The 27163-nt window shown below is 36.6% G+C and overlaps 1 protein-coding gene across 3 annotated transcripts in view; it reads right to left on the bottom strand.

The window, feature by feature from the left end:
* Positions 1-6591: 6591 nt before the first annotated feature.
* The window catches only part of foxp4 (forkhead box P4), a 147057-nt gene continuing 126485 nt past the window's right edge, over positions 6592-27163 (bottom strand). For all 3 annotated transcript variants that reach the window (XM_051912426.1, XM_051912423.1, XM_051912424.1), the window contains 4 exons: positions 20530-20651; positions 18871-18937; positions 13178-13350; positions 6592-12049 (listed from right to left, as the gene is read on the bottom strand). In XM_051912426.1, coding sequence (XP_051768386.1) covers positions 11902-12049; positions 13178-13350; positions 18871-18937; positions 20530-20651 — 510 coding nt within the window. In that variant the 3' untranslated portion in view covers positions 6592-11901. The remainder of the gene's footprint in view (positions 12050-13177; positions 13351-18870; positions 18938-20529; positions 20652-27163) is intronic.

The following is a 27163-nucleotide window of genomic DNA, read 5'->3' as shown; positions in this document are numbered from 1 at the left end:
GGTGTAAAGTCCACACCCTCACCGACTACTAAATCCAAAATGACACTCACTGCAAATAACAGCACTCCTAAGACACTCATTAGCCTCTGCCAATGTTTGTTGACCGGTCAATGATATTCAACCCTTCAGGTTTTTGTCTTGGTAATTAACCTGACATTTACCAGGTGCCACTCAGCTTAGTTTCTTCTCTCTATGACCTAAGATTGCTGTGGTCCTGAAGGCCTTAATCTACTGCATGGTTTCATTGAGATGTGTGAGATTTTATGCTTTGCATTCTTAAATGTGGCACAGTGCATCAACTGTTAAAGGGATATAGTTCAGCCAAAAATTATGTTTCTCTGATCATTTACTCATTCTCATATTGTTCCAAACCTTTCAAAAGAAGATATTTTGAAAAATGTACATACAGTGAAACTCAATGTGATTCAGTGATATTTTGGACCCCATTGACTTTCATTATATGGACAAAAACAGTTGAAACATTAAGTTTTCTGCAAAAGAAAGAAAGTCATACAGGTTTTGAATGTCATGAGGGTGAGTAAATTATGACAGAATTTTCAGTTTTTGGTGAACTATCCTTCTGAAGGGCTAGTTCACCCAAAAATTAAAATTCTGTCATCATTTACTCGTTCCAAACCCATAAGACATTCGTTCATCTTCGGAACACAAAAGAAGATCTTTTTAATGAAATCTGAGAGCTTTCTGTCCCTCCATTGACAGCCTATGCAACTACAACTGTGCAACTTTCAAGCCATAGAAAGGTATTAAAGACATCATTAAAGTAATCCATGTGACTGCAGTGTTTTAACCGAAATGTTTTTTTTTTGTGCTAAATTTACCACTTTATTTGCAAAATATTAATCTCCAAGGTGCATCAACACAACACCTACACACGCGCATTCATGAAAGCATATGTGTTGGGAACACGCATTGGAGTTAAAGGGTTAGTTCACCCAAAAATGAAAATTCTGTCATTAATTACTCACACTCATGTCGTTCCACACCCGTAAGACCTTCGTTCATCTTCGGAACACAAATTAAGATATTTTTTCTTTACTACCTTTCTGGACCTTGAATGTGGTACTTGTGTTGCTTTCTATGGGGGATCAGAAACCTCTCAGATTTCATCAAAAAATATCTTAATTTGTAATCCAAACGAAGGTTTTGTGTAGAACGACATGAGGGTGAGTAATTAATGACAGAAATCTAGTGGCACAGTAGTTGTGTAGGGTGTCAATGGAGGGACAGAAATCTCAAATTTCCTTAAAAATATCTTCATTTGTGTTCCAAAAATGGACAAAAGTCTTATGGGTTTGGAAAGACATGAGGGTGAGTAATTAATGACAGTGAATGGTAATTCATTTTTGGGTGAACTATCCCTTTAAGTGCTTGACTAATGCATCACTCAGTGATTATAGGTCACTGTTCATAACCATATCTAGGTCAACTGCTGGAACCTGGAGAAACTGAAGTGCTGACTAAGAAAACAACTTCCCATAATATATTGTAGTGATTCATCAAATAAAGTAAAAACAGCCTGATATAAACAAGTGTTGGTATTGGCTCAAACATTTGTGATAAAACCTATAAAAACAAACAAGGAGCTAAAAAAGTGCAAGGAAATAAAAAAACAGATAGAGAGAATAAAAGATGTGTGATAGGTTTATAAAAGTGTTCATGTTACAAAAATATTACAGTAGCTATAATGATGCTAATTTACAAGAACCTCTTCAAGATAACAGTAAGAAACATCAAGGCACAGAGACGCGCATTACTCATGTCCAACGGTGTTTTTCTCTTGGATGTTATTTTAAACGTTTGACACTGATTGTTTGTAGCGGAATTGAACATTTTGGCACGGTCGGGGAAGGAGAGAGGGATGAAAATGTGTTTCTAATCACTCACAAAGATGCCTTTGTTCTCCTGTCCGGGCCTTGTGTAAGCCAGTGGTCCAGGCTGAGGTATTCTGTCAGAGCCATCTTAATTAGACTCATTATGTAGCGTTGGAGGGTGCAGGATACACTTAAACGAGCATTTATATGCGTGTGATTTATCATTTATCTAGGTGGATAAGTGGTGCGGATGGCGTATTTTGACTATTTTGTCATTGTGCAAACAGTATCAGTCAGACTTTCCTTGAGTCAGTCGGTCTTGAAACTTAGAAAGTACCTGAGTTTACCTGAGTTTAATCCTATTTTTCAACACATATCACATTTTTCCAAAACTTTTACCAAATTGAGCGGCCAGTGTAAGTTTCCTGCCTGTCAAACTTTGAGAATTTCAAAATACTTTAATCAAATAAAAATTAAACTTTCCCGAAAGCGTCCACATTTCCATCTTTTCTCTCAATATTGTAGCAACACCTCTTCAGAACGGAGGCCTGTGTGTTTTAAAGATAAGCTTTCGGAGCAGATTTCCAACGAAGGGAAGGGATGGCAGAAAAAAAAAAGCAGAGAACCTGATCCTGGTCTAAATGGGTTGGAATAACACTCTCCACCCTGTCTGTATGTCAGTGAGAGATTTTCTCAGAAGACTGAAAGGGCTCTCTGACTGGGCCTGTCCTGTTATTTTCCTTTTCTTTTCTTTTTTCTTTTTTTTCATTATGTCCCATTCAGCTTTTGGCTGGTTTATTTACCCCTCCTGGTGGACAGAGCCTGTAACACAACAACAAGACCATCACATGGACACACTTCTGTAGGGTTTCAACACATGACTATTAATGTTGTCAGCCTGCTGGTCAGAATGAACCTGATGTAATGCCAAACTGTCAGTAACACTTTATTTTGACGGTCCCCTTTAAACATTCTGTTTATTATAAGTATCTGTTAACACTTTATTGTGATGGTTTTATGTGTGTGCGTGTGTATATATATATATATATATATATATATATATATATATATATATGTATGTGTGACATTAAGCAATGTATAGTATACACAAGGTCAGACGTTATTCGTATGAAGCACACAAAAAACTGTACTAAATGCATTCCATCAAAAAATAATAAAATGCTGTCAGATTTTGAACTTGTTTTTCAATGAGACTCATTTTATTGATAAGATCAACTGATAAGATTTAGTATCACTTTTAAAATACAGAGCAATGCAGAAAAGATGCATTATTGTCATGTGATTGATGTCTCACAAATCTATGATTTTATCTAATACTGTATTCATCTGCTAGCAGTCAGTCTACAGCTTACTCAACAGAATTTAAAGTAAGTGAGAGAGGGTTTGTGCTCAGATTAAATATGAGCAATAAATTATATAACCGAGTGATTAGCTGGATGCTATTACACAAAGAGGTAACTGCAAATATTAGCCTATTACTCAACATAGCGTAGATGGAGCACATACAATAGACTATAACCACTGTAGTTTTCTACTCCTGTGTCCCATTTATCTTGTCCCCCAGCCCAAAAAATATCATCAAATGGACTGGGGCTATGATGTTCCCCTTCCTAAGTTAGTTGGAAAGGCAAGTGCTCTGTAGACACCCCACTTCCTTGAAGTTGAGGCCCCTGCTTTCTGGTTCAATCAACCACTTTACACCAAAGTCAGTGTGCCTAAGTGTCACATGCATTTTGCATGATTTAGGGGAAGCCACCTCCCTGGCTTGCTCTTAATTGAGAGCACATTTTCTACACCTCACACAATGGACTACTTTTTGTTGTGTGTGTGTGTTAGAGAGAAACACCACACGCACAAGCTCCAGCAGAGCCACACAACCTCTTGTCTTATTGCAAACTGTCAAATGCTGGCAAGGATGTTTGCATGTTTTAAAGTGAATTAGATGTTAACTCTCTGATGCATGATGAGAAAAAGACATTTTGAACTATTTAGTGTATGATGATGTACATCTAAACCACCATGGGACATCACCTTTGACCCTTTCCCATAATTTTTATGGCAGTCCTACAACCCGAATTCCGGAAATGTTGGGACATTTTTTTTTAAATTTGAATAAAATGAAAACTAAAAGACTTTCAAATTATGAGCCAATATTTTATTCACAATAGAACATAGATAACATGAACGTTTAAACTGAGAAATTTTACACTTTTATCCACTAAATGAGCTCATTTCAAATTTGATGCCTGCTAACGATATCAAAATAGTTGGCACAGGGGCAACAAATGGCTGAAAATGCAAGAAATTTTGAAAAGATTCAGCTGGGAGAACATCTAGCAACTAATTAAGTTAATTGATATCAGGTCTGTAATATGATTAGCTATAAAAGGGATGTCTTAGAGAGGCAGAGTCTCTCAGAAGTAAAGATGGGCAGAGCTGTGAAAGAGTGTGTAAAAAGACTGTGGAATACTTTAAAAACAAATGTTCCTTAATGTCAAATTGCAAAGGCTTTGTGAATCTCATCATCTACAGTGCATAACATCATCAAAAGATTCAGAGAAACTGGAGAAATCTCTGAGCGTAAGGGAAAAGGCCGAAGACCTTTATTGGATGCCCGTGGTCTTCGGGCCCTTAGACGACACTGCATCACTCATCAGCATGATTGTGTCAATGACATTACTAAATGGGCCCAGGAATACTTCCAGAAACCACTGTCAGTAAATACAATCCGCCATGCCATCTGCAGATGCCAACTAAAGCTCTATCATGCAAAAAGGAAGCCATATGTGAACATGGTCCAGAAGCGCCGTCAGGCTCATTTAAAATGGACTGTTTCAAAGTGGAAAAGTGTTCTATGGTCAGACGAGTCCAAATTTGACATTCTTGTTGGAAATCATGGACGCCGTGTCCTCCGGGCTAAAGAGGAGGGAGACCTTCCAGCGTGTTATCAGCGTTCAGTTCAAAAGCCAGCATCTCTGATGGTATGGGGGTGCATAAGTGCATACGGTATGGGCAGCTTGCATGTTTTGGAAGGCACTATGAATGCTGAAAGGTATTTAAAGGTTTTAGAGCAACATATGTTCCCCTCCAGACGACGTCTATTTTGGGGAAAGCCTTGTGTATTTCAGCAGGACAATGCAAAACCATATACTGCAGCTATTACAACAGCATGGCTTCATTGTAGAAGAGTCCAGGTGCTGAATTGGCCTACCTGCAGTCCAGATCTTTCACCTATAGAGAAAAACACATCAAAGACAACCACAAACTCTTCAGCAGGTGGAAACCTATATCAGGCAAGAATGGGACCAAATTTTAATGCCAAAACTCCAGAAACTCATAACCGCAATGCCCAGATGTCTTCAAACTGTTTTGAATAGAAGAGGAGAACATGCTATACCATGTTTACCATGGTGTAGCATCCATAGTAAACATGCCCCCGTCCCAACTATTTTGAGACCTGTAGCAGGCATCAAATTTGAAATGAGCTCATTTTGTGCATAAAATTGTAAAAATTTCTCAGTTTAAACATTTGTTATGTTATATATGTTCTATTGTGAATAAAATATTGGCTCATGTGACTTGAAAGTCTTTTAGTTTTCATTTTATTCAAATTTAAAAAAAAAAACATCCCAACATTTCCAGAATTTGGGCTGTATTTATATGTCATTGCGTTTTTTATTTCTAACATTTATACGATAAATTCAAAATGGCTGTACCTTCAGAATACCTCTAGATATTTTTAGTAGATTAATGAACACTTTTATTCATTTTATTTGTATTCATTTTTGTTGCAATTTACTTACCACAAATGAAAATTATGTACAGTCTACTGTACTGAGCATAATGAAATAGTATTTGTTCGGTAACACTTTAGTTTAGGGTCCAATTCTCACTATTAACTAGTTGCTTATTAGCATGTATACAGTATTACTAGTATATTGGCTGTTTATTAGTTCTTATAAAGCACATATCAATGCCTTATTCTGCATGACCATATTCTACATCCCTTAATCGTACCAATACCTAAACTTAACAGCTACCTTACTGAATATTAATAAGCAGTAATTAGGAGTTTATTGAGGCAAAAGCCATAGTTAATAGTTAATAGTGAGAATTGGACCCTAATCTACAGTGTGACCATTGGATACTTCAGTGGGAATTTCCTTTAGGTCTTTTTATAGACTATTTAAAATGAAAAAAGAAGGATTTACTCGCCCTCAAGTTGTTCCAAACCTGTATGAATTTCTTTCTTCTGCTGAACACAAAAAGAAGATATTTTGATATGTCGGTAACCAAACAGTTAATGGGCCCCATTGACTTCCATAGTAATTTTTTTCTATACTATAGAAGTCAATGGGGCCCATCAACTGTTTGGTTACCCATATTCTTCAAAATATCTTCTTTTGTGTTCAGCAGAAGAATTTCATACAGGTTTGGAACAACTTGAGGGTGAGTAAATGATGACAGAATTTTCATTTTTGGATGAAATATCTAATAATAATGTGAACGTCAGTGCATTTATGTTGTAAACAAATATAGCAATAGGGATATGCATTATAGATACAGTACAAAAAGGAAATAAAAAATGAGTGAGTGGAAATAAATGAGTGACTAAGAAAACAAAAATTCCTTTGTGACTTAATTCATGAATCAGAGTATTATTTAAAAAACACATTAATATGTTAATTTGAATTAAAGTGTTAATAAAAATGAAGAAAAGAACTTACAATGCACAGCCTTAGACAGTGTAATAAGTATTTTTATTGCATTTTATAATGCCATTGTCAATAATTAGTACAGATTACATGCAACTAGACCTACTGTACAGTTTTTTATTGTCTGCATGAACAGACACAAGAAGATTCAGGTTACAAATACACAGATATATGTGTTTTTTATACAGCATGAAGAAAAACGGCAGTGACTGGCATAAACATGGTCACCGGGGGTTAGAATGACAAAGGTGGATGGCTAGTTGCCTTTTTTAAAATTTTCTATACCATTTCAAAAGCCACCACCTATTCTTCCCCCAAGTCTCATCTGAAAAAGCAAAACAAATGTAAAAAAAAAATAAAGAGAAGTAAACAAGTTAAAATGAAACTAAAGTACATAGAAGTCACTGCTGAAAATGTACACACATTCATAAAAATACAATGAGAGGAGAGTCGAAGTGGTAGTTCCATTTGATTGGCCGAAGAAGTTAATACCATCAGGCAAAAGCTTCCCCTGCAGGGGTCCTTTACTTAGAGAGCGGCAGCTCAAAGCTATTCATAACCAGGCAATGGAGCTCTGGGTTGTTGGGTGGATAACCATGAAATGTAAAATACCGCTTTCACCTTCGTCACACATTTGTTTGGTTACAGTTGTGGCAGACTTGATCGATTTGGAATACAAACGTCTATCCACAATCCCTTTGGTGGTCACTGAAGATGAACTGCATTTCTAAAAGCCTTTTCACAATCTTATTTGGTATGCTACTGTGGAAAAGCCACACCAAGTTCACAGCGAATGGCAAACAGTGGTCGAAAATAGCCTGCAGGACTTCATGGTCCCATTTTAGTGCCATGACAGTGCAGAAAAGTCTGACAATATAAGGAAGACGCTCTCAATCGACATAAATCACCCAGTTATGCTGAAGAGAGCCAATCCGTGCACTTTCTCAGAGACTTTCTGTACAAATCTGGAGCGCTATTGCCTTATGAGAGACAGCTTTGAGTGCTCATGGTAAATATGAGTTGACTTTAAAGGGAGTCTGTACATATATTGGCACCTTAAGAACCAATAATAAAAAAAAAAACACCTTAAAGTTGCTCTTTCTTATAAGCAAGAGAGGGCTACACATTTTTTCTTCAATGTTTTTTTTTTTTTTTTCTCTTTCACTGTTTTTCTGAAGTTTTGGTCCTGTCTTTTGAGAAAAGTCCTTCTGAGGTATCATTACACAATGAGTTCAACTTTTTAGTTTGTTTTCTCTCTTTTTTCCTTAAAAATGCATAAATGCACTACAGAGACAAAAAGTATCAAAATAGACCTAGCTAAGATAAATATACAAACAGGTGTGTTACCTAAACCACTTATCTAACTCTTAATCTGTCTTTTTTCTCGAGATAATACACTAAAAAAAAAAAAAAAAAAAAAAAAAAATCATCGTCCCAGACGTTTTATGACAGAAAAAACTGGGGGGGGGGAAAGGAAAACAAAATTTAACCATGATACCTGCAGCACATAATATGATAAATACATACACTTTAGCATAAGCAATACAGTATAGGAATTCTGAGCTCAAAACTTTACAATAGCTAAAAAAAATAAAAAAAAAATAAAAAACAGGTGCGGAAAAATAAAAGCGAAAAGAAAACAAGTAAATGAAACACGAAAAAGAGGGAATGCCCTTGAGAGCTAAGCCGAACGATAATATACAATAATACATCATTACAACGCGCGTAAAAGTAACGAAGGAGTCATGGCGATCACCACTGATGTGTTTCAGTCCACATCTTACAAAACAGCTTTGTTTACACACATGTACCTTAAAGCACAATTGTAGTCCATTTCGTGAATGCAGCAATTCATTTGTGAGAGTTTTTCAATTCCTTCGCAATCCTCAGTTCTTGTAGCACAAGCTCAATGGTTGTCTTTGGATATTTTGGTTTCGTTGTGCGGTAAAAATAAAGGCCTGTTTTACTAGGAGCGTGATGATCTCTCTGGGATGGTGTGTGTGTGTGCTATTTTTTCCACAGCCGTCACGAAGCTACACTTTGCATTAATTGGGAAGCGGGGTCCGTGCGAGAGTGGCCTGCGTTAATGCATTCTGCCTATCATCATTTCTGACACCCAACTGACTGGCCCATTGAGTACGCTCTAATGACCGGCCAGCTCGATGGCTCTCATTGGCCTGGCCTCTCATTATGCATGCGGAATTAGAACACACAATTAAGCCTCCGCACAGAGGACCTGTACATAGACACTATGCTAATAGATCACTTAAAGTGGGGAATATGTGATTTGGAGTAGACCCTTTTAAATATGTTGACCACTTAATGCTTCATACTTAACAGGACTCAGCATTTTTTTTTTTTTTTTTTTTCCAGGAGGGGATGGAGAGGTAGTCGTATTTTTTTCCCCGTTGTGTCTCGTTTATTTGTTTCCATTCATGCTAATGAATTTGGAATCGAGAGGAATCGACAAGCTCCGTTCACAGCTATGCAACAATAATCATATTTTGGTTTTTCCGACTTTTTTTATTTCGTGTATGAATGAAAAACTAGAAGGGATTTACACCTTTTGAATGACTATAGGTGACTTTCATTGGCCTATCTATTTTGTGAATCGTTTTCAAAAGGAGGTAGCATTATTTTTGGTTTTATTTCTTTGAAGGTGTTTCGAAGGTGTGTATGAAATGAATACACAGGTCTCGTGTGACCAGGTACGTCAGAAAGATCCTCCAACATAAAAAAAGTGGAAAATAATTACTTGAACAGTCCTTAAAATGATTCCTGTTGTGTTTGAAACGATCTGAGTCCCTATCAGCCATCCCTTATTAGTGTGGTAAATAATACTGTTCAACAGGCAGGGTTAAGCACAACAAGCAAGTGCTTGCCTGCGTTTTTTGGTATTCGTTGAACTGGGTTTTATTGTGAAATACTGGTAATTGAAGTAAACCATAATGCTGAGTAATTGCTGCTGGCTTCTAGTGTCACAAAGTACATCAACTGTTATTTCAAGTGCCTTTTGCATGTAAAGTCCTTCGCAATCATAAGACTGCATTCTCAACACTGTAATCGCCTGAGCACAAGATGGGGTAGAGAGCTTCCTTTCTCAGATCGGTAAGTGCTTTGTACATTAACTAAGGAACTGCAAGAGGCTTGTTAATACTGCTTTTTTTGCTTTTTGTTTCCTTTGCGGTTTGTTTTTTGGCCTTTAAACATATGTAGTGTTAAGAACTCATTAGGTTAACTTATATTAAAACAGTTCTGTCCTTTTTAAAAAAAAAAAAAAAAAAAAGCATTTGCATTTTACACTTTGGTTTTTGGAATGCTCTGTAGTGTAAGTCAAAAAAACTAATCATTTAACTGGAAAAATTAAATATTCAAAATGACGTGTTTGTGTTCTTTTGGCCAGTTCTTTAGGAAGAAGAAATGATAAATAAAAAAAAAAAAAAAGAGTTTTTTTGGTTTACTAAATATCTCTTTGGTTACCTGTAACAAAAGTAAAATGGGGAAAAAACTAAAAAAAAAAGCAACATATATTAAATTAAAACTCGAAATTTGGCATGGCACTACTGAGAAAAGTTTTTTATAGTTCAGTGAAAGCAAAATCTCACATGCTAATCAGACACTTTCTACTCACACAGTGAATTGCAAATAACTTTTATATATCTAGTAACTATAGAACTTTCAACTGACAATGAAAGAGTCACTATGTTGGTTAGCCACAGTACAAATCCCCTTTGTAATAACAGCGAGAGGGGGCAAACACTGTGGTCTGAGGTATTCCGTGACCGTGTTATCTTTTACGTTAAAGCAATATTTTGTATCGCAGCTGATATCAACTGGCTACTACAGAAAATTCTGAAACGAACTAAGGAAATGCTGCAAATCTGGGAAAATAAGATCTGAAAATTTTCGAAATAAACAAATAAATGAAGCAAATTTGTGAAAAAAAGAGAGATATGAGTGCCTGTAAAGTTTTTCAGGATCGTACAGGGAGCCCTGCGATGCGTATTCCACCTCTTTAGTTTCAGTTCGAGTGGTTTTGTTGGTATTTAACGTTAGATTTCATCTGTTTCGGTAGTTTTCACTTAACGCTAAGTGCTATCCTCATTTACTTGTGATCTAACGCTAGGTTACATTTTGGACTATTTTTTGGGGGGTGGAGTTTGTAGAATTTTGGAACTTCTCTCCCAAACGTAACCCCTTTTTGGAATGATGAGAGAATTTAAAAAAACAAAACAAAACAATCATTAACAGAAGACATATAATAGCTGAATTACATCACAATGAAAAATGTTGATCCTTTAGAAATAAATGACTATGAAAGTAAAACGAAATCGAAAGCTACTGCACACATATTATAATCAACAATACAGTCAATAAAGTCTCTGAGCCGGTCCTCCACACGCCTCATGTCAGTCTGGCTGTCATAACAGCACCACAGGAGAACAACAGCAAAAAAGTTCCTTTTCCTGAAATATGCCTTTTTTGGGGGTAGCAACATTTTCTATGTTTAGTCTGACAAAGAGCGATGGGGAAAAGCACGTTCTTGCAGATTCTTGTGGATACCATCAGATAAAGATAAGGACAGCACAAGCATCCGCCGTCTAACCCGAGGCTAACGCTGCCTCGAGACAGAACGTGTCCCCTGTTTCTCCAGTCCAGTCATGTAAGGGAGACGAAAAAAAAAAAGGAATTGGCCAGGGACGCCGTTGCCAGTCTTTCAGCTCATTTTGTTTCAGTCTTTGCCTTTGTCGAGAGTGGTGAACTTATCTGTGTGACCGCAAAGTTACTGAGTCTTACAGCATCCCCTTTGAATGAGTACAAAAATCCGGTTGAAAGATGTGTGTTTGTCATCTTTTTCCTCTCTTTTCAGGCATGTGAACATCTGTCTGAGGTAAATCACCACTGTGTATTTATCCCATAGAAAAGCAGTGTTCTCAGGCCCAAAGAACAGAAAAATTAAAGCTAAAAAGACTTAAAATAGAGAAATCTCAAGTGACTTCTGCGGGAAAAAAAATGACTAAGCGTGTATACTGACGTCAGGTTTCCCTCAGTAGCTTTAGATACGCTGGTCCGTACTTCTATCAGACACAGGAGGACATAAACGTACTCAGAGGGCCTTTTCGAGGGTACTGATTGAGGAAACAAAAAACTCGAAGGGGGTGGGAAGGGAACATGTTGCGTATTTTTGCATTGTGAACAGATGAGGTCTAACCCTGTTTTGGTTTTTGAAGTTGTAGTTGGTTTTGTATCTTTGTTTTCTCACTTGATCTTGAACATCTTGAATATGAGGGAGTGGTCGGGCTGGTGAGCTCCGCCTCTATCAACCCTTCCTCTTACTCCAGCTCCTCCGTGGGAAGCTCCTCCTCCATGTCACGCTCGTCACCAGGCATGCTCAGGTTTTGAGTGACAGATGCCATGAGGGACACGGGTCTGCTGTCCTCCTCCATCTCAGCTGGCTCTTCTTTCACATGGACTTGGTGTCTGAAACAGGAATAACACACAATACGTCAGTCTTTATAAGATTATAGATTTATATAAGATTATAGAAGCAGGATAAATCAAAAGAGAGATAAAACTTTAAATATGCAACACTTTTTAAACAATTAATTTTTTTTATTGCTTTCAAATATAGAAAAAATACTTTAAAAAGAAATTTAGATATTTTTAAATTTAGGGTGTACTCACACTAGGCACGGTTGCCTTGAACCGAGCCCGAGCACGATTGTCCCCCCTCCCCATACCCCCGCTGGCCTGCACTCACTCTTGCACTTAACGTTCCAGGCCGGAGCACGCTTACGTCATATACGATGCAACTTTTTGAATGGAAGAAAACAGGAAGAAACGCACTTTCGCTAAGATACTGTCTAATATATATTATCATTTATGCCGTGCAACGATTTTCTCTTGCACGTATCAGAGGATTACAAAGGCAGCTGACGTTAATGGAGGAATTTGCAGCTTTACTTGCAAACTACAATTTCTGTTCATCAAAGGTGAGAAGCAGACCCTTTATAAACCCAAATACACTCTAATTAATTACATGAATTGATAAGTGTACTATCAGAGTAGTAATAAAGATGTTTGCCGTCGTAATGATGACAGTAGTACACACAAAAGTAGTATCTGTTCCGTGCTCTGGCACGGTTAGCGCTCACACTGCATGTGAACCGCGCTCGAGCCCAACCGAACCGCGCTCTGGCCAACCTCTGCCAAGCGGGCCAGGGCCGGCTAAATGAACTGCGCTTGGGCATGGTTTGGAGCGATCACATTAGTCAAACGAACCGGGCTTTGGGGGTGGCGCTCGGGCATGGTTCAGAGCGCCTAGTGTGAGTACACCCTTAATTAATATTTTATAATTTGTAGTATAATTCAGATTTCATTAATGAATATATATATATATATATATATATATATTATATATATAGATATATAGATATATATAAACTTGGTTGTGTATTAAAAATTGGTTTCATTATTTTTTCGTTGCTGTTGTTTCATAAAAACTAAAAACACTCTTTAACTTTAGGTTATTGCTTTATTCAGTAATGAATTAAGACGTACACTATCAATGCACTAGCAATCAGCTGGCTGTGAGTTGACCAGTCTTACCCATACTGCTGCGGAGAGAGGCCAGGGCTGCAGCTGCCGTTACTGTTGACTTGTTCAACAGTGCTGCTGACATCATCGTGGCCGACGTGCAGCATGTTGAGGCTCGCACCTGTGCTGTTGTTCATCAGGGTGGGGCTGTTCAGAAGACCAAGACTGCTCTCTGCAAGTGCAGCCTGCACACACAATATTTAAGAATTAAGTCATTATGGAAAGTTAAGAGAGTTATGATGATGGATATGTTGCTCTAAAATCATAAGGCATTGATGGTGTTGCAGGTCTGAAAGGTCATTATAGTGAATATACTGAGAAAGATGACTGCAAGGTGTACTCAGTCCTACACAGACAATGGGACTTTCACAATTAGCATCCTGAGAGGATGAAATTTATTTTACTTATTTTAAATTCCTATTAACTATTAAACGTCTTCACTGGTCTTAAAAAATGTGCTGACTGGACCGATGCAATCTGTGTATTTTGAGAGAAATCTGGCAGTAGTGGTGGAACAGATTAGTTTGTGTGACCACTAGGGGTCTCCTCGCCTCCATACAACGGACCCGATTGAAACACACCAACTCATGCTCAGTGCTGCTCAAGTGAAAACACCTCTAAAACTCTTTAGGACATGAGATACGTTATAGCATATTATAGTATTTGGTAATACTTCAATAATAATAACTTTTTGCTTAAACATAATAAATAAAAAAAATTAAGTAAAACAGTAAAAGAAGATGAGATGGTGACACTTACAGTGGGATCCAAAAGTCTGAAAACACTACTGAAAATGCTTCTACTTCTCATTATGGTTTAAAATTTAATATTTTACAGAAGTATTTTTGTCAAATATAATTTTTACATTTTTTTTTTCCATTACAAATTATATTATCAGCATAACAATTTGAGTGATAAAATAATTAATAATACTTATTACTAAAATAATCTTAAATATCTTCATTTTACATAATCGCATTCATTACATTATCTTTGTATTTGTTATATATTATTTATATTTAATATTATTTTATAGTATTATTTATATTTATGATTATTTTATAATATTTTAATGTTATTTTTATTTACATTTACAAGAAAGAAAAAAATCCCAGATTTTCTGTTAACTCCACTGTTTACTCTGACTGATTTTGAAGGTATAAAAGGTCTATAAACTGCTTAAAAACAAACAACAACAAAAAAACCCTTCACACAAGTTCCAAGTCAGAAGTAATGGTAGAAGTAAAAATCAATGTAAGTAAATGTTAAATTCATATTACTGCACACAAATCTACATAAACAACTATGCATATGGATATTTTAATGCATAAGGAAAGGTGGAACGGAAAACGGTTCTGGTTGGTTTCCTTCGTCTCCCTACAGTCATTTCTGAACTTAAAAATGTTGTAGTGCTCATGCCAATTCAAACTGTCGTGACTGCCCAAAATATGCCACCGAGAGAAAGAGAGAGGGGGAGAAATGAAAGAGAGTTTGAGGGAAATTCATTCTGATTCTGTGGAGACTGGGTGGTGGCGAGAAAGATTATCAGGGTCACACAAGGTTTAGCTGATGTGAACCAAATAAGGGCTATTTTTTTTCCCTTTAAACTATAATTAACAGGGAGCCACCTACAATTTTTTAAGAAAGTGGCAAAAACAGACAGATCTAATAGGTAAACATGTTTAACGCCTGTTTAATGAGAAGATGACCAGGCTGAGTCACTTTTAAAAGGTCGATTTTAGGTGAGATTGAACACAAAACACACTCGAGGAATTATAAATCAAAAACAGCAGAGAGCCACAGTTCTCTCACACTCTGGAAGGGCGTTGTTGTGCGCACTGTGTGTCTGCTCCTTTGTTAAAGGCTAGTTTATGTGCGGCCTTTTCAGGATGAGCAGTTCCATTTCCATAGAGATGGCCTGCGGGGTCAGAGCGGGACAAACTGGGCCAGGGCGGTGGAAGTGTGTTTGTGTGTGTGTTGGCCTGTGATTAGCTGGGCTGTTTGTTTGTCAGGCGCTGACACTGCTTGTCCTGTGAGGAGATGGATGGGCACAGACCTGACAGAGTGCCACACACGCTCACACACCCAGACCAGGACGCAAGCACAAAGGCTAACCTCCCAGATCCATCTCTGTCTCGTCAAACAGTGTTCTTGGGAAAAACACACACACAAACACACGAAAAACAGAGCTAGGCTCTGAAAGCTCAGAACAGGAGTCGCGGTGACACCGCAGGTTTCAGATGGATTTTCTAGGACAGACACTAATTTTATGCTGTGACCTTCATTGACAAATATTTGACGCTATAAATCACATATGGCTGGCTGGGAGCGCGTGTGCGATGGAGGGAGGAGAACGGAGGAGGTTTGGGAGAAGCAGCTAATTAGAAAAGGAAATTGTTATCAGTGCCCTTGTGTGCTTCATCTGGCCTGATCCGTTCAGGATTCCCACACTTTCTGAGGAATACATTTTCCAAGATGTTTCCAGTTGTATAAAATCACTTAATTCATTCAGACTGATTCACTAATGAATCCTTTAGACTAATTCGTTGAAAAGAACGATTCACTCACATATCAGTTCCTATTACCCAAGGCAATACTTAGCGAACTAAATATTTTAGACCTCTAGAAAAATGTATATTCATATTTAGAAATTTCCATGACTTTAAAGATTTTCAATGCAATTACAAATTCAGACTGATTTGCTCATGAATCATTCAGACCGAACACTGAACTGGTTTGACAAGTAGAACTTTTGATTGTCTGATTTGTGAGAGAATCGTTCTTTTAAATCCTTTGATTTCAGTTCATTTAAGTGCAATATTTCAATCAACAAAAAGTTGGGAGAACAGTCTAACTAGAAAAACGTATATTCATATTCAGAAACGACTAAGACTTTTAAAGGTTTTACGATTTTACATGTCCATTCCAGTTGTTGGTAAGGAGCCCCACACATGACACGCAGGGGAAAAAAAAAAAAGAAAAAAAGAAAAGTAAATCGTGCGCACGATTTCCAAATTTGTTCCCTCGATTTGCCAAATCGTGCGCAGAATTTACTATTCCGTTCCCACTTTTTTTTAAAAAAATCGTGCGCATGATTTACTATTCCCTTCCCTCGATTTGCTAAATCGTGAGCACGATTTACTATTTCGTTCCCTTGATTTGCTAAATTGTACGCACGATTTACTATTTCGTTCCCTCGATTTGCTAAATCGTGCGCACGATTTACTATTCCCCTTCCCTCGATTTGCTAAATCGTGAGCACGATTTACTATTTCGTTCCCTTGATGTGCTAAATTGTACGCACAATTTACTATTTCGTTCCCTCGATTTGCTAAATCGTACGCACGATTTACTATTCCCTTCCCTCGATTTGCTAAATCGTGAGCACGATTTACTATTTCGTTCCCTCGATTTGCTAAATCGTGTGCATGATTTACTATTTCGTTCCCTCGATTTGCTAAATCGTGTGCATGATTTATTATTTCGTTCCCTCGATTTATAAATCGTGAGCACGATTTACTATTTCGTTCCCTCGATTTGCTAAATCGTGTGCATGATTTACTATTTCGTTCCCTCGATTTATAAATCGTGAGCACGATTTACTATTTTGTTCCCTCGATTTGCTAAATCGTGTGCACGATTTACTATTTCGTTCCCTCGATTTGCTAAATCGTGTGCACGATTTACTATTTCGTTCCCTCGATTTATAAATCGTGAGCACGATTTACTATTTCGTTCCCTCGATTTGCTAAATCGTGCGCACGATTTACTATTTCGTTCCCTCGATTTGCTAAATTGTGAGCACGATTTACTATTTCGTTCCCTTGATGTGCTAAATTGTACACACAATTTACTATTTCGTTCCCTCGATTTGCTAAATCGTACACACGATTTACTATTTCGTTCCCTCAATTTGCTAAATCGTGAGTACGATTTACTATTTCGTTCCCTCAATTTGCTAAATCGTGTGCATGATTTACTATTTCGTTCCCTCGATTTATAAATTGTGAGCACGATTTACTATTTCGTTCCCTCGATTTGCCAAATCGTGCGCAGAATTTACTATTCCGTTCCCACTTTTTTTTTAAAAAATCGTGCGCATGATTTACTATTCCCTTCCCTCGATTTGCTAAATCGTGAGCACGATTTACTATTTCGTTCCCTTGATTTGCTAAATTGTACGCACGATTTACTATTTCGTTCCCTCGATTTGCTAAATCGTGCGCACGATTTACTATTCCCCTTCCCTCGATTTGCTAAATCGTGAGCACGATTTACTATTTCGTTCCCTTGATGTGCTAAATTGTACGCACAATTTACTATTTCGTTCCCTCGATTTGCTAAATCGTACGCACGATTTACTATTCCCTTCCCTCGATTTGCTAAATCGTGAGCACGATTTACTATTTCGTTCCCTCGATTTGCTAAATCGTGTGCATGATTTACTATTTCGTTCCCTCGATTTGCTAAATCGTGTGCATGATTTATTATTTCGTTCCCTCGATTTATAAATCGTGAGCACGATTTACTATTTCGTTCCCTCGATTTGCTAAATCGTGTGCATGATTTACTATTTCGTTCCCTCGATTTATAAATTGTGAGCACGATTTACTATTTCGTTCCCTCGATTTGCTAAATCGTGCGCACGATTTACTATTCCCCTTCCCTCGATTTGCTAAATCGTGAGCACGATTTACTATTTCGTTCCCTTGATGTGCTAAATTGTACGCACAATTTACTATTTCGTTCCCTCGATTTGCTAAATCGTACACACGATTTACTATTTTGTTCCCTTGATTTGCTAAATTGTGAGCACGATTTACTATTTCGTTCCCTCGATTTGCTAAATCGTGAGTTCGATTTACTATTTCGTTCCCTCGATTTGCTAAATCGTGCGCATGATTTACTATTTCATTCCCTCGATTTATAAATCGTGAGCACGATTTACTATTTTGTTTCCTCAATTTGCTAAATCGTGAGTACGATTTACTATTTTGTTCCCTCGATTTGTTAAATTGTGCGCACAATTTACTATTTCGTTCCCTCAATTTATAAATCGTGAGCATGATTTACTATTTCGTTCCCTCGATTTGCTAAATCGTGTGCATGATTTACTATTTCGTTCCCTCGATTTGCTAAATCATGCGCATGATTTACTATTTTGTTCCCTCGATTTGCTAAATCGTGCACAAGATTTACTATTTCGTTACCTCGATTTATACATCGTGAGCACGATTTACTATTTTGTTCCCTCGATTTGCTAAATCGTGCGCATGATTTACTATTTCGTTCCCTCGATTTATAAATCGTGAGCACGATTTAGCCTACTATTTTTTTCCTGCATGTGATGTGCGGGGCTCCGTAAAAAAAATCATTGCAATTCAGATAATTTTGGCTAATGAATCATTGAGAATGATTTAACCAGTTTGCCCAAATCAAACAACCAACTCAAATGAATGAATCACTCACTCACATTTAAGGAACTCTGGCTTGCTAGCAAGTTTTGCACAACCCAAAGCAATATTTAACAGATTAAATATTTTAGCGTACAACATACAACAAAGTAAATAGATAAAATACATTTTTATCACACATCTTTAAAAAGTTTTTAAAGAAGTTTCTCATCATTTGCAATAACAACCAATGTATGTGGATGAATGTATAATGGTGTTGATTTGATGTACTGAAAGCGCACACACACTCACCTGATAGCTGGCATTAAGGGAGCCAAATCCCAGCCCAGAAATCATATTCTTCACAAGAGTGGGACTTCTGAGAATGAGAAGGAGAAGAAGAAAGAGAGGGCGATTAAGTACATGTGTGGATTACGACAAAACACAGCTGACCAAAGTCTGTTAAAAAAGCTCCTAAACCCATGAAAAACGCTGAAGCACTATTCTATTTACAAAAGATAAATAGAAAAGTTAAACAATAGAGTAACACATGCATTCTGACACAGCATAACCTGCACACACACTACTGTTTGTTCGCTTTTGTGTCTGTGCGCTACAGGACTGAAATCTGGCGGGCAGGCCGTCGGCTGGGTAATTTGCCGTCGTCTCTCTGGCAGAGCTTGAGACGGCGTGTAACATCTGTTTGTACAAATGCAAGCAGGCACGCTTTTCTGCTGTGCATCTGCTCACAATGTACCCTAAACAGTGTAGACACAGACGGGAAAAACACACAGGCGCACAAACACACACGCATGCACTGCCAAACACAAGCAGGCGAGGCACAAAAGAGACCTTTGTGCTTTTGACTAGAGAGTCAGTAATAGGGTAATGATGGGAAGCCCATTAGGGTAATCATACATGCCAATAACGATTACAGCCCCACTTACAGAGCAGACCTACAAGCTTACGCTTTAGCTACAGGAATAAAGCCTGTTTTTGGGACTTCTACTAAATAAATAGTCTTCATTTAAAGAGTGCTTTTTAAATCCAGGTGTTTCGCAGGTTATTGTGATTAGTATGACTTTGGACAGGCTCCTATTTCAGTCTGTAAAGCTACAGAAATTCTGAGCAGGTGTTTTTAAGCAAGCCAAGAGTGGCGGCACAACTATTTGAAATCAGTGATATCAATGATGTCATTGATCACGTCAAACCTGTCACTCGACTTACTTAAAGATGCCATATCTGATTTCATTAAATCATATAGTGATTATATATAATTTTGTTTGTGACAATACTACACTATAAAAGATGAGTATGTAATTTTACTACAAATGTATGTTTTTTTTGAAGTAAAACTATAAATTACCATATATTTTACAGTGAAAAAAGGACTGTACCAGAAGTCCCTGCATGACATTACATTATATTTTGTATAAATAATTTTAATTACATTTTTTTTTGTATATTAGGGTGTTTTGTGTTACATTTTATGTTATTTAGTTATTAATGTATATTGCATTATTTTAGTATTCTGTTTGTTTATACCTGTCTATAATGAGTATTGACTATGTTTTATGGATAGCATTCAAGTAGAAGTATATTAACATTCTATCACTTAATGAAATATATGGTTATAAGTTATAAAATATACAGGCCTCTCATAATACTGGAAATAATATCATTTAATTTTTATATTTAATATATAATATACAGTGTATCCTATAGATTCAGAAGACTTGGAATATAGTGCATGAGTCGTATAGACCACTTTTATGGTCATTTTATAATCTTTTTTGAAAATTTTGGAGCTTGACAACACCAGTTCCCATTTACTTTTATTATATTCCTGGGAATTCATTAAAATTTCATGGAATAAAAGGTGGCAGTAGTTTTGAACATCACAAGAGTGATAAACAATAACAGAATTTTCACTGTTGTGTGAACACTCCCTTTAAAGGTGAGTCTACGTACCCGGTCATCTTTGGTGGTCTCCTCTTTTGGTATTCCACTTCGTCCACGGTCCAAACAGCACCCTTGACGTTCTCGACCCGCACAAAGCACTTGTGCAGACTCAGGTTATGGCGCACAGCATTCTGGGTAATACAGAGAAGACAGAGCAAAAAAAAGTAGTCAGTTTCCCGTTCAAGCCACGACTCTACGCCGTAGGTATCTTAAGCAGAATCGCGACCGTGTCGCTGTCATTGCTGGAAATGCAATTATAGCGAGGCCTGATATAAACAGCCTTTAATAATGGCATAAATCTTATACCTGCTTTCTAATTAAAAGAGCGCACGTGATGATGAGCACAAAAGATTGTACGGCTCAGACGGGGATGTGTCGACTGAGCGTATCTCTCCATCTCGAACCCGTTCCCCCACCCGCACCATCTCACAGACACACACAACCAATTAAGTGCACATTCTACCAAGGGGAAGTGACAATGTGGTGCCACACCATCATAACAGTGGGAGTTTGAAAAAAACTCCATCTTTGAGCGCAAAAAAATAAGAAACGATGCGCCCTATCCCCCACCACCATCAGCAAACCCACCCCCTGCTTTTTTTATTTTAAATTTCACTAATCAGCCACTATCTAGAATAACACCCCCAAGGGAGGTCCCTTCCTTTTCATCTGCTATTTGTAGTTTGTTCATGCCCAATTTCATTACCAATTTTAATTCGTGTATAATTAAATCCTGTGTATTTTTTCCGACGCACTCTTTTTTTTCCCCGAATCCATGAGGGAGGGACTGCTGATGCCGGAATCACTCCTAACCATAATTACAAGTGCCATAATCAGGCGAGGCCTCCCTCCTTTGAATAAATTTCCCCGCGCAGGAGCGATGATGCTTAGTTTTGCAAATGAGTATGACCCCAATTTCAGCCTGCCACCTCACCGATTTTATTTGCATTCCCATCCGTGATGAAAGACTAATTCTCCCAGTTAAAACATTAGCAGCAATTTAAAGGGGGTCAGCCTCTGCAGACATAAACAAAATGCCTGCCTGTGTGCGTGTGTGTGTGCGCGAGCGCATGAGTGACTGGAGGGGTGGCGGCTATATTAGAAAGATGGCATGTGTGATGCGGATGTCAAACGGGTCTCTGTTCCTTTGGTGACTGCGCCCACATGAAGAGGGGCGACACTATGGTCACCATCTCAGCCTAGAAATGAACAGCGACAGTGAATATACAGTAAGTACTGTATAGCTTAAAATGGTGCTTGCAATCCATTTTACTTCTGCAATTCAGAGTGAAATTCAGATTTTTCAATATTGATAGAAAAAAATTGACAAAAGACTTTTTTGAAAAGAAACACTCGTAGGACCAGGAACGTGTATTAAGAAAGTACATTTCAGACACAGTGGGCTTAAAAACTACACAGTCTACCAAGGACACCAAGACTCATTTTTAGACACTTGTAGCCTCGAACAAAAGAAAGTACCAACGGAATGAAATATGTCCTGCAGATGCCAGAATAAATCCTCCACTGAGGAAGAGAGTATAAGAACAAAAATCAGCCTTTAATATTCTTTACAAGAACAAGGCCCAGAGAAATGATCAGTGTGGGTTACAAATATTTCCCACTTCAAATACATGATCATTAGTTAAACTACCAATATGAAATTCAGAAACGTTTAATGGAAGACTGAGAATTACACAAACTGCAGACAGATGCTGCACTGTAACATCTCCGTAAGGGAAATAAATAAAAAAATAAAAAAATGAGTGTGTGTGAGATAAAGGTGTGCTAAAAAATATCTGTTTAAAGCTGGGTCATTCTATGAAACATTTCAAAATTCCTGTTTGATAATGAAGTACTTTATGAGCTTTCTATGAGACACATTATGTCTTGAGGTGTTAATAGAGTAGCTCATTACTTTAAAAGGGATAAAATATGATTCTTACAAGGTTGATACTATATATATTGTATTATATATACACTACCATTCAAAGGTTTAGTGACGATAAGACATTTATAATGTTACAAATGTTTACAATTTCAAAACAAAATGGAACTTTCTATTCCTTAGTAAATGAAAAATGGTAAAAATGTATCAGTTACCACTATGTATAAGCAGTACAACTGTTTTAAACATTGATAATAATAATAAAATGTCTCGAGCACTAAATAAGCATACTGATTTCTGAATTATCATGTGACACTGAAGACTGGAGCAATGGGTGCTGCAAATTTAGATTTGCCATCTCAGGAATAAATTTCATTTTAAAATGTATTAAAATAGAAAACAGTTATTTAAAATTTAAATAATATTTCACAATATTACTGTTTTACTGTATTTTCGATCAAATAAATGCAGCTTCGGTGAGCATAAGAGACTTCTTTCAAACATACATATATACATACACTACCAGTCAAAAGTTTGGAAACATTACTATTTTTAATGTTTATGAACAAAGTCTCTAATGCTCATTAAGGCTGCATTTATTTCATAATAAATACAGAAAAAACAATAATATTGTGAAATATTATTACAATTTAAAATTATGGTTTTATATTTTAATATTCTTTAAAATATAATTTATTTCTGTGATGCCAAGCTGAATTTTCAGCATCATTACTCCAGTCTTCAGTGTCACATGATCCTTCAGAAATCATTGTAATATGCTGATTTATTATCAATGTTGGAAACAGTTGTGCTGCTTAATATTATTTTATAACCTGTGATACTTTTTCAGGATTCTTTGATGAATAAAAAGTTAAAAAATATCAGCATTTATTTAAAATAGAAATATACAATACCGTTCAAAAATTTGGGGTCAGTCATTTTTTTTCTTTCTTTTTTTTTTTGAAAGAAATTAATACTTTTATTCAGCACGAATGTGTTAAATTGATAAAAGTGATAGTAAAGATTTATATTGTTAGAAAAGATTTATATTTTGAATAAATGCTGTTCTTTTTAACCTTTTATTCATCAATGATTCCCGAAAAAAGTATCACAGTTTCCAAAAAAATATTAAGCAACATAACTGTATTCAACATTGATAATAACATTAGTATCAAATCAGCATATCAGAATGATTTCTGAAGGATCATGTGACACTGAAGACTGGAGTAATGATGCTGAAAATTCAGCTTGGTATCACAGAAATAAATTATATTTTAAAGTATATTAAAATAGAAAACCATAATTTTAAATTGTAATAATATTTCACAATATTATTGTTTTTACTGTATTTATTATGAAATAAATGCAGCCTTAATGAGCATAAGAGACTTCGTTCAAAAACATTAAAAATAGAAATGTTTCCAAACTTTTGACTGGTAGTGTACATACATACATATATAGGGGCGGAGCCAGACATTATAAACATTTGGGGCTTAGCCCAAATCTACTTTGTCCTATGACATTTTAATTTGGCATTAACAGCTTTACTGACATGAAAGGAACTTTGTTGTATGTTGGAGTAAAGTTCATGAAATGATCAGTGTTTCACATGGTAAATTTTGCATAGTTTTGCAAAACTATGTTGAGTGGACCTCTGTTCCTGTAGGGGGGGTCCGGGGGCATGCCCCCTGGAAGAGAATTTTGTACATTGTAAGGTTAAACGCAACAATCTGGTGCACTTTGAGAGCTCAAAATTAGGAGTGTCGACCCATGTTCAGTGTGCAAATTGAACAAAGAAAAATCATTGACTTGTACCTCGACATTAAAGAGGACTCAAACATCTTTTTAGTTGTGATACAGAGTCTCAGTCTACATTACACTAACACTGGTGTTTTAGGATGCCAAACAATTATAAAATAATAATACAATAATATAATAATGATTTATATAATTATTCCTATGACAGTAATATCTATATATTGTAACAAATGCACTGTAAAATAAATGATTTCATAAGTATATTTTACTTTACACTATAGTATAGGGAAATTACAATACCTATGCCCTAATTTCTTCACTTGCAAGAGATAAACCCTTGAGCTTTTATTTTGGAGAAAACTAACACCAGATCACCAGCTAATCGCTTGAGCAAATGTGCGGACTTCCCTTTAAAACACAAACCACAAACAGACTGTCTTTATACTTAATTAAATCACTGTCTTTTGCTGTTTTATAAAGGCACAAAGCCATATCACGGTTTCGATTTTAGTTCGTTGGCAAAATACAACGTTAGAGACCTTTTATGTTTGGCTATGTTTTAAATTTTCGGTTCATTATGAAACAGTGGTGGCACAGGGTCACCTGTGGGAAACACTGAATGAATGTTTGGCTGACAATTGTGCTAAAGTTGAGCACATCATAACAAAAACCCTCCAATCGGACCGAAAGAGAGTCGGCCTGCCGCTGCTCTGAGTGAGTGACAGGTGACGTGGCTGTGTACAACTCGGAGAGAAGAGAGAGAAAGCGCTGTCGGTATTGGTATGGATAGGCGGCCTACTGCAGAAAAGCGGTATTAAACTGTTTAACATATTTTACTAGAGATATGTATAGAAAAATTATATTTTGACAGCACTGTAAGGAAACGTCAAACCTGAAAGATTCGGGGCTTTTGGAAAAACATTCGGGGCTCCAGCCCCCTTAGCCCACCCCTAGCTCCGCCCCTGTATATATATATATATATATATATATATATATATATATATATATATATATATACACACACACATATATATATATATACACACACACACATATATATATATATATATACATACACACACATATATATATATATATATATATACATACACACACACACACATATATATATATATATACACATACACACACACACACATATATATATATAAATAACTTTATAGTTCCATATATTTGGTTTTCATCATAATGGATTCCTTTTTGCTAATATGGTAAGGAGATGTTGTAAAAAAACATGTATAGTAACAGTAAAAGTTAGCATCAGCCCTTCATTGTAATTTTTCAAAGTAATATCTACGAGGGACACAAATAGCACCAGTTTTGTAGAATGACCCAGCTGGTGTCCATCTTGTGAATAAGAGCTGCCCTCTAACTGATCAATGACTTCCCCCTACTCTCTGGACCTGACTTTTCATGAAATATAGATGGCCATTAAGAGCACCGGAGAACATGCATCCCCATTTCTATATTTAATACCGGGCCAAATGACTAGCAAGAGAGGAAGACGAGTGAGAATGTGCAGTTATTAAAATAAAAAAGAAAAGAGAGAGAGAGTGAGAAAAGGTACTGTAGGAGAAAAAAAGAAAACTGACTCTGGTGGAGGAGGAAAAGTAGACGGATCCATTAATTGTTAAATTTCATAAAAGTGAAATGAGTTGTTAAAGATATTCCTGCCACTTTCACCTCCTTCCCCTCAACTCTCACTGGCTAAGCTCACTAACTGCTCTTGGGTGCCGCTGCGGTTCAAGACTATTAGCTCGCTGTTCTGTCTCGGTGCCCTCAGCCGTCTTGGGTCCCTCTCTCACCTCACCTTCTCTGTTTCTCTCCCTACTTCCTCCCCTCCAGAGGATCAGGCACACAAATGAGCCTTGGGCCAGTGTTGGCTGAATGTGGGGCAGCACCTCCTCAGCCCAGGCTCCAGGCTGTAGGCCACGTGAATGGCTAATGAGGAGACAGACTGACAGGAAGCGATCTACTCTACGCGGTGTCCGTTTCCTCTCTTCGGCCTGACAGCACCTTGCCAAGCTCCTAGTCCACAGGGGGAGGGGGAGGATGGGAGGTGCTGGGAAAGGAGGGATGTATTAGCACATCTTTCTGAAGGGCGAACTAATGGTTAAGCAGGGTGATGAGGAGATGGCCCGCTAAATGGGACGGTTACATGGTCGTCCCAGGCCTTTAATGACCACTCTGCTCTTCACTTTGGACAGAGAGTGTGTGAGAAAGAGAGAGAAAGAGAGAGAGAGAGAGAGAGAGAGAGAGAGAGAGAGAGGAGACAGAATTTCATAAAGGTAAGTTTAGAGAAGTTAAACATATGGTCATTGAAAAAGAGTTATTATTATTGTTGTTGTTGTAAAACATTAATAATAATTACAAAAATTATTATAATAATTATTATTATTAAACTTTCATAAAGGTACATTTAGATAAGTTAAACATGAATAACAAGTAAAACACTTATTAATAATATTAATGATGATGATAAATATTACACATTTTTTGTAAAAATTAATACATATTACATTTTCATAAAGGTATGCTTAGATAAAATGTTGAACATTTGTTTATTGAGTTATTAATATTTTATATACAATTTTTAAAATTCCATAAAGGTAAGTTTAGGTAGGTTAAATGGTTACTGAATAAGAGTCCTTATTATTATTATTATTATTATTATTAATAATTATCATTAACATTTCATAAAAGCAAGTTGACATAAGTTAAACATGGTTATTGAATAAAAGTTATAATAATAATAATAATAATAATAATAATAATAACAATAATAACAATAACAACAACAAAGATTATTATAACACACTCTTATTCAACCGTCATTTAACCATGTTTAACCATCTAAACTTGCCTTTATGAAATTTTAAAAATTAATTTTTACATTTTTAATTAATTTTGGTAATTAAGTTATTATTATTATTAATATTAATACATATTATTATTACTTTTCATAAAGGTATGGTTAGA

The sequence above is a fragment of the Ctenopharyngodon idella genome, chromosome 11 (assembly GCF_019924925.1).
Source record: "Ctenopharyngodon idella isolate HZGC_01 chromosome 11, HZGC01, whole genome shotgun sequence".
In the NCBI taxonomy this organism is placed as follows: Eukaryota; Metazoa; Chordata; class Actinopteri; order Cypriniformes; family Xenocyprididae; genus Ctenopharyngodon; species Ctenopharyngodon idella.
This window is presented reverse-complemented; position numbering and strand designations above follow the sequence as displayed.